This window comes from Limulus polyphemus, unplaced genomic scaffold, assembly GCF_000517525.1.
Source record: "Limulus polyphemus unplaced genomic scaffold, Limulus_polyphemus-2.1.2 Scaffold96, whole genome shotgun sequence".
In the NCBI taxonomy this organism is placed as follows: Eukaryota; Metazoa; Arthropoda; class Merostomata; order Xiphosura; family Limulidae; genus Limulus; species Limulus polyphemus.
The window spans coordinates 603,697-613,096 of NW_013665706.1; the positions used below are offsets into that span (position 1 = coordinate 603,697).

General features: G+C 32.6%; 1 protein-coding gene across 1 annotated transcript; it reads right to left on the reverse strand.

The window, feature by feature from the left end:
- Nucleotides 1–2,239: 2,239 nt before the first annotated feature.
- Nucleotides 2,240–5,085, reverse strand: LOC111088494. The gene is made up of 3 exons (XM_022398792.1): nucleotides 4,266–5,085; nucleotides 3,798–3,946; nucleotides 2,240–2,574 (listed from the first exon to the last, which is right to left on the reverse strand). Exons 1-3 carry the CDS (start codon nucleotides 4,961–4,963, stop codon nucleotides 2,390–2,392), a joined length of 1,032 nt encoding a protein of 343 aa, XP_022254500.1. The 5' UTR covers nucleotides 4,964–5,085; the 3' UTR covers nucleotides 2,240–2,389.
- Between the last annotated feature and the right edge of the window lie 4,315 nt (nucleotides 5,086–9,400).

Below are 9,400 nucleotides of genomic sequence, written 5' to 3' on the forward strand. Positions count from 1 at the left end.
TTCTGACCAACATGAATTTACCCAATTTGCAGATCCAGATGGTGTTAAAATACAAAAAAAAAATTATGTATAAATACCTGTAATTACAAGCATGATATGAAAAGAATAGTACTTGTAATTCTGTATTTTTCAGATTTATATGCTGATTTTATTTTTAGATAGCAAGTGACATCTTTATGTGTATGTGTGTCAGAATAATGAGTGGATGTGTAAAGTTGTGGTTATTATTGTATTTTGTAGAATCAATCTAAATAGGATGTTTCAACAGAATATCATTGCATTTGTTAATCAATACTGCATAGTAATGTGTTAATATAATAATGCTCTGATCATAACTACATTTTTGGAAACTTTAAAGTGATACAGGAAGTTCAGAATGCACTGTGAATAAATAAATGAATAAATATTTAGCTTCTGTAAAGCTTTTTCAGGTAAACAAAACATTTTTGGTTCTAAATTTGTATCCATACAAAACAGACTGAAGAGACTTTTGAATTATCAAAACCCACAATGTTTAGTAGTTGCCTAATATTCCTTTTGCAATATATTTGTTCTTTTAGTAGCAGGAAGTCATTCCTTTTATGTGAGAAAATTAATACTGTATTTTGACTGCTTGTTTTTAGGGGAAGTGCTCAAACTCCAGCAGAATACTACTAGGTAATTACTTAATTTAAAACCATGTCCTATGTCTACTTATGAGACTATTTTTCAAGTTGCTTTCAAATTGATAAAGATTTATTGTGTATTATAATGCATTTAGATACCATGTTTTTTTTCTAAACACTAAACCTCTTTGAGTTTTCATAGCAAGAGTTCCACCTGGAGTGAGTAAAATTTTGTTTAACAGGCAACAAAATACATAACCTCTTTTGTCTTTGAGATGCTCAATACACTTTTAATATGAGTTAGAAAAACTTAGATAGAAACTGATGGAGTATGAATGTGGGTGTGATGAGATTAGTAGCTTCAAGTTGGATTTTCTTATAGCGAAGAATAGGAAAAAAATTTAGTGTATGCCTAAGTATGTAGTAAAGTATATAACTTGACGGTGTCAGGAGTAGTCTGTGGTATGTCATAGTGAGCATACAAAGCCATTATTGAATAACTACACAGTGATCATGACCAAGTATTGCATAGAGAAAATAGTGTAGCTATGATCAAAAAGATGAAATGTTATTTTAGGTATAAAGAAATTGTATTTTTTTTTTGTAAATGATGTATAAAAATGTGTAAATATATTATTTGGATTACCAATACATCTGAATGCCCTGTAAATTGTGAAAATGTGGGAAATACTTGAATGGTTGTTCATGTAATGAAAGTAAAATTAAACAGTTTTTAATTTCTTGTTACAAAATATGACAGTTTTACTACCATAGTCTGAATTTCTAGAAAAAAGTTATGGAAAGTATTTTTGTATAGAATTTTTTGTATGTAAATGTCTGAAGTATAATGGAAATATCTCACCCTCATTAGTTTTAACTACTGAAAAAATATAAACCGATTCAATATTGTTTCAATTTTAAAATTCCATCATAAACTACTTAATGCAATCACAAGTATACATTTAAAAGCAAGGAACAAACAAATACCTCCAGCACTTTTCATCGATATAATTACCTTTCTTTAGATGATTGTTGTGTTTAGATTTCGAGACCTTAGTAAGGTAGGAAATCAAGAAATAACTAATGGTTCCAGATTGTGAACGTTGTTTTCTGGAGCCCCTCAGTGGTACAGCGGCAAGACTTAGAAACTGGGTTTTGATACCCGTGTCGAGCACAGCACAGATAACCCATTGTTTAGGTTTGTGTTTAATTACAAACAAACACAGATTGTTATTGGAAAATGCCCCAAGAATGCAAAACAGAAATCCACTATTTAAGTTTTCATTACCCTTTTGTTTTTATTTTATTTTGAGAATGTGATGAGAAAACATCACAGACAAGCAATGTATTTTGTTAAATACGATAGGTGTAACGAGACTGTTGATGTAACAGAAGTTATACCTTATAAGTTATTAAATTAATAGTTTTAATTTTTTTTATCAAGCGATAAGCTTGATGGCTTATAACGCCAAAATCTGCGGTTCAATTCTCTGCGGTGCACACAATACAAATATCTCATTGTGTATGTTTGCGCTTTAAAAACCAATGGTTTTGGTACTTAGTTTTTCGTTTTGTTATGATTTCATATACATATAAAAGAAAAAGTAGCGCATATCATACGAAAAATACATTAATTTGATAGAAAACGTTAGGTTTATTTTCGTATTATATCATTGTATTTATGATATTATGAATGATACACACACACACACACACATTTCTTCCTTATCTTCTAAGACGTGTCTGTAGCAGTTGACAGAAGGTTCTTATACAGTCGGAACAATCTAAGCCTCCACTCGATCTGCGCAATTCAAGTTATCAACTGTAAGCTCACCAACACTTTTATTGGCAAGATGGGTGGGTTCTTTACAACGTCTAGGTCGCCAAGCCATTCCACCACTATCAATAACTTTAGTCTCCCAGTAAGGTAGAATCCAAGCCAGCTGGCAGTCACAAGAAAGTGCTAAGTCTGTGAAAAAAAATCATTGTGACTTAAATTACTTAATGTAAAAGTTCTAATATTACAAAGTAAAGTTATAAAACTAAAATATTAATCTAACTTAAATGTATTTATGTTTATTTCAGTGTATTTACTTGCAAATTAAGTTATTGGAAAATGGTAATGAAAACAAAGCAGTAACCTTACTCTAAATGACAGAAACACACAAACATAAAAAATTACAACGATAACTCGACGTTTGGACTACCACCTACAATAATTTAGAGGGACTTTTCTCTCTTGGTATATACTGAGAGGTAATCAAAGACGAAGTCATTTTTGTTCCTCTTATCACATGATTGGAATATGTACTGCATGATTAAATTGATTATAAAGCGACCACAAAAAAAAAGGGGTGGGTTAGTGTAATGGACACATCAAGGTCAGTGATGTAGTAAGTAAAAATGCATCAAAATTAGGAAAATTACTTTAAAGAAAAATTGTTGTTGTTTGTTATATAGCACAAAACTACATAAAGGAACATCTGTGCTCTGCCCACCGCATGTATCGAAACCCCGTTTTTAGCGGTATAAGTCACTGGGGTGGGGGCAAAGAAAAAGCAGGAGAATTCATCAAATGTAATTCAGAACCTAAGAGCTCTGGAACTTGGCTTTGCTTGATCAGATAACCCTTGCCTCCCCCTCTCCTCCACCCAATTTTATTTTGACTCCTACACCTCAAGAGTCAAGTACTGCTTAGCACCAATAAAAGTTGAAGAAAGCAACATAAGGGAACTCCGAGAGGAAAACATAGTTAGAAATGAAAAATAGAGCGAAGAAAAACTACAAGTGAGTGTTGTATGAAGGTGTATCTTTGCATGGTTTCCCCCAGTATTTAACAATTTCTAATGCCATCTATTGGTTTGTTTTTAATAACTAACACAAATTCAAAATGTAACACTTTTGCACTTCATAATACGTTATCGTTTCAAGTGTATTCCATTATTTTACCTTTTTTTAACAACAAATTTATGTTTCCAATTTCTTACATTTTGACGTTATTCACTTTCTCCGATGTACGTAACTTTACAGTATTCATAATTAACTTGGAAAATGCGACAAGACATTTTACATGGTATACTTTCTTTTTACATTGTTTCGATACCAGTGGTGGACAGAGCACAGATAGCCCTCTGTGTGACTTTGTGCTTAACTACAAACAAACAAATATCTTACTATGTCACTTTAACTTACTAATTACGTAGAGACGGTTCAGGGAAGATATAATAGGCTTGAAAGTCATTTCAGGCAACACCGATATTGGATTGGCGGAAATATCTATGTATTTAAGTTCTGGCATCTCTGTGAACAAATTTTCTGGAAGAACTCTGATTTTGTTCCAGCTGAGAAGTAAAAAAAATCGGGTTATTAAGACCAAATTTTGAGTTTGTGGAAATATAAGTGATAACAACTGGATCGTTTCTGAAAGGAAATATTTACTTTTAATGGTGAAAAATTAGTACTTTCAAAAACACTTCCACACCAATTTTTAAAGATTATTGTTAAAGATCGTACTAAACATTATCTACGTTTTGGTTCTAATTGTATAGAACATTCAACTTGATTTGGTATTTTAGCAATAACAGTTTCGTTTACATTTTCTTTCTGTTCAATACTCGTACTTTTTTTTTTTGAAAAAGCATATTGTGATATTGAACGTACCTTAAACTGATACTTTTCAAATTAGTCGCTGGCCTTGGAAAGTGTGAGCGTTTGATTTCCTGGATTTCATTTTTTTCAAAGTTCATGTTCACCAATGTTGAATATTTGCCTGTAGGAACATCAGCTAAACTTTTTAGGCCAGCAAGTCCAATAACTATGGAATCTAAGTTGGCATTCTCAAAGGCGGAGTAGAAATCTGAATTCATATTATCAATCTTTGATATATTAGAGTAGAAACTTGTTGTAGCAGTATTTCCAACTTCTAAGGCTGAGAAATCTAACCAATTCCAATTATTTTTTGTTTCAACCCAGTTGAAATTAAGAGACCATTGGTCAGAGACGCTGGTATCTTGAAAAACTGAAGGGCCAGGAGATGGATCAGTCAAACTATCTAGTTTCAAACCTGAGAAGGTGAATTCGAAACTCCTCATATCACCAAATTTAGTGAAAAAACCATGTGGTAAAAAATTAGCTTCTCCTGTCAGAGAAAGCTTAATTCGTGGACATGGATTGAAATACTCGCCCATAGAAACTAATGAAGCACCGAAGCTAGCTGTGCAGGAATAAAAACAAGTGTCAGTGCTTTCAGTACATAAACAAAAAGAGGTATCGTCTTGTGGAGGACATAGCGACGTTATTGGTCTTGTTACGAAAAGAATTTCAATACTCAACACAACTGGCCAAAAGAGTAATTTCATTGTAATATCAAAATAGAATGTAAACCTTTTCCAAACAAAATATTTCTTTTAGTATACACGAAACAAGATATTTGCACTTCGATTATATGAATTAGTACACTTTCAGAGACTGATAGCAGCAAACTTTTTCATAGTAGAAAGGACTAGCAGAAGACGCTCTTTTTATATGTGCTTACTGATAGGCTGGTTCTTATAACCGGTTTGAAAAATGTTTGTCGATAATAGGTTTTTCCCTTTCGTAACGGAGATGACCTTGAAACGATGAACAAGGCCTCAGCTAGATGGTTATCATGAAAAGGAGGACGTCGAGTGTAAACGTGTTACTGTGAGGGTACTTTTAACATCACGAACACTAGAAAAAAACAACAACAACAAGATTTTCTAACAACAAGGAACGTTTCTTGCAAGCATACTCACACTCAATGTTATATTTTCTCTCAGTAGATTTTTCATATATGCAAAATTACATCTGATATGAAAAACATTATCAAACAATTCAAAACAACCGAATTTTCTAACGTGCAACATTTAAAATAATAAAGTTATCAAATATTTATTATAAATAAATATACTTTATTACACAACGTTTTAGGCGATCCTCAACTTTTGTTTTCTGTGTATAATAAATTTATGCTAATTTTTGTATTACATTTTAGGACTAAAACAATATAATTAAATTAACAGCCCAATGTCTCTGCTATTCAAAACGTTTTAGTAGTAAAATGACAAGTAAAAGGAAACTATGATAGATACTGTCTAAAAATCTCATAAAATAAGAGTTTGATAAACAAATAAAAAAATATCTTAAAAACAGAACCCTACTGCTTCAATTAAAAATAAAACAGAAAAGGAAGGGTGGTCAAACTTTACATAAAAATTGTCCACTAAGTTACCGTAACTACACTTTGGGGAAAATAACAGTATATGGTCACCTCTCCAACTAATAGTTTGTTTCTGGACTTCCTCTCGTGCTACTTTTCATGGCAGGATGTTTCGCACCTGTGCTTTAATTTTATTTTTTCTATATTTTAAATGTTGCAAAGTCTACTACTTAGTATTATGTTGGGCAGGGCGTTGCTCATAAGTTAGAATGTCCGGACTGTCAGTCCAGATTTCATCGTTCGCCTCCCTTTGACGTAAAAACGTGCTACACATTTTGGGGCTGTGGTTATGCTTTGAGTTACACTATTTGGTCAATTATGAGTAGCCCAAAGGTTGCAGTGGATGTTGTTGACTAATTTCCTTTGCCTTAGATTATCAGTTCAAAATTAAAACAAAAATTAATAAGGCAGTATCACGATTTATATAAAAAATCACGATATTTATTCTTGCCTTTTAAGATTTAATAAATTATTTTAAAAAGATACCCCTTTTTTGTTTAAAGAATTTCAGAAGTAACTGCGTCACGTAGGAAGGCTGATGATGAAACAACACTCCCTATAAACACGAATTTCAATGTTACAGTAGTTCATTTCATTCAAAATGCCAACCTTTCGATTAGATATTTTAATATTACTGATACAATCTTTCAGTTAACATGATAATTGTAACTTGTGTTAAGTGTATTATTTGCTGTTTCTCGGTGGGTCAGCGGGAAGTTTACGGATTTACAATGCTAAAATCCGGGGTTCGATTCTCAGTGGGCAGAACGCAGATAGCTCATTGTGTAGTTTGTTTGTTGAACTTCGCGCAAAGTTACTAGAGGGTTATTTGCGCTAACCGTCCCTAATTTAAGAGTGATAAAGTAGAGGAAAGGCAGCTAGTCAACACCACCCACTTCCAACACATGGGCTACTTTTACCAACTAAAAGTGGGATTGATCGTTACATCAAAACGTCCCCATGGCTCAAAGGGTAAGCATGTTATGTCGGTGACGGGATTTGAACATGCGACACGCAGATTGCGAGTCAAGCCTTCTAACCACCAGGCCAAAATGAGCTATCTACGTTCTGTCTACCATGGGTAATCAATCCTCCGATTTTAATCCTCTGACTGCAGATGCTTTCTACGCGCGTGGAATTTTTGCGAGCCATACACTGTTTACAGCACACTTGCATTCAACTATTAGGCGAATCAGCAGTCAATGGAATAACATTGTAAGTTTATAAATTTATCGCTGACCCACTGGGAGGGGTAAATAGAATGAAAATTATTTCAATCACAGAGACACATATTTGTTTGGATACTCTGGTAGGTTTTAGTAAAACTATGTATTTAAAAACACAACAACAAAAATGGTAGAAATAATGGCATTTTATCATACTACAGTAATCTGGGGGTGTTGCAGTTGTAGTTCTTCTCATCAAAATATGTAAATTTTGGTGAAAAAAAAAAGACCATGAAACCTGGATTTTATCTTAGATTTGCCACCTGTCACTGAGTATTTTAAAGAATATCACCCCTGATCAGCATTCCTGGGCGTAGAGCAAATCAGAGAACAATGTCATTTCTCATTTCGTAGTGAACTATTTTTAGAATACTCGTGCACACCTACACAAGGCTATTTATATGTAGTGTTCGAATTTTGAGCTGATCGATTAGGGAGAAAGAAGAGGTTCCCCACCGCCAGCTCAAAAGGAAACAAGAGGGAAACCTCAATAGCAGCGTCTGTAATTAGATCTCGAATCGGTCAAAAGATGGAGCTATGAGCTAAATGTTTGTATTTGAAGAAAAACACAGAGCCATTCTATGAACCACTATGCCGCGGCTAAAAACACAACAAAATAAGTAATTTTTTCAGAGTATCTAAACAAACATATGAATATTAGTGTATCTTGCTAAGTACAGTATTTTGTACTTATACATAAAACTTATGAGTACAAAATCATGAATATGTTCTTATTTTAAGATGTTTATGTATACATACATCAAGAAGTGTGTAACTGCGATCTCAAAAACTCTCCAGTGGTTCAATGCTAAGCTTGAGGGCTTATAACTTCGGGGTTCGATACCTGAGGTGGCCACAGCATAAAGAGTTCATTGTGTAACCTTCTGCTTAATAATAACAACAGCTGTTAGTAGTTAAGATGCTCATATGGCGGCGGAAGTAAACAAACATGACCTTCACCTAATTTCGAATTAAATAAACATTACCTTCGACACGTTACGAGAGTATTGACTCACCCAGTTTCGACAGTAACTATAATATGTATCCAATGACCTTAAAAGAACGTGACTACGATAATTATAGGCGTGACTCAATCATATTTAAGTAAAGTATGCAGTGACTTAAAATCAGTTATTGACAATAATTGGAGATAATTATGGTTTAAAAGTTGTAGCTTATAGAGACAACAGCTGTGTATGTAATAAGTAAAATCAGGACATGTCCTTGTTTGAGAAGTTATATAAAAACATAACTCTTGTGTAAGAGTGACAATAATTGTATACTCAGTATTTAGGCTTATATTATGTATTTTACAAAGACGGATAGTGTTACTAACATACTAACAAATGATTATAGTTTTCACTTTTATATATAATTTGAATTTTATGTAAAACGCTTTCACAAATATTGCTTGTTTGGAACTGCATGCAAGTCTCATCAATGAATGTAAATGAAATTAAAAACTCTAAATAAGGCTGTTGTCACACATACTGTAACATGTATTCACAAAAGTTCAACGGATTATGATCACAGATCAACGGTTCATAATTATAAGTAGATATTCATTAAAAACTCGCAAGAAGATCAATCAATCTACAAACGATGTTATTATGATAGGAAAAGATCAATATACATCACTCTGAACAAATTTTAAAAAGCATTCATTAATCATAGTACATGACCACATTTCCAGTGGTAAGTTTCATTAGAAGTACTAACTGATTCTAAGTTAATCCATTCGTCTGATTTCTGAAATCTTACATGATAAATCGAATTAAATAATATGCAGAAATCAAATATTTTGTCACGAACTTTTTATATCTTTATCCTAAAAACAATCAGCTCAATAAGAGATTCACCATATGTTTTTGACTTACTTTCACAGGACATCTCTTCCAGGATTAGAAATCAGCTAAATATATATGTTCTTTAGAATTTGTCAAAATTGAAAAGTTCTCCCTAATAACGTGACGTAGTGGCAGATTATAAACGATAGGGTCAAAAGTTATATTATCCAAAATTCCATCACAGAGTGGAGAGTGAATTTATTCATGGATATCAAGTGCATGATATCTTTTGTAGAGTTGCTAAATGAAGAAACATTTTGTTTTGTTGACAGATATTTATTATATTTGATTACTTACATGCTAGAACACTTAGATATACTGTGAAATAGGCTTTTTTTGTGTTTTTCAAATGAGGATTTGTTTAGACCAGATATATTAAAATTAAAGAAGAACTAAATTTTGAATGAAGCCGTAATAACTTTCTAGAGTTAAGAATTTGAATGAAAATTCATCTTTTTGAAGTCCTAGTATTAAATTTATTTT

What these genes read in the sequence shown, in the direction of transcription:
- LOC111088494 (XM_022398792.1), bottom strand. Translation starts at nt 4,963, where the DNA reads ATGAAATTACTCTTTTGGCCAGTTGTGTTGAGTATTGAAATTCTTTTC. An exon ending in TTGAAAAGTATCAGTTTAAG is followed by an intron (nt 3,947 to 4,265) that starts GTACGTTCAATA and finishes TTTACTTCTCAG; the next exon opens with CTGGAACAAAATCAGAGTTC. An exon ending in GAACCGTCTCTACGTAATTA is followed by an intron (nt 2,575 to 3,797) that starts GTAAGTTAAAGT and finishes TTTTTTTCACAG; the next exon opens with ACTTAGCACTTTCTTGTGAC.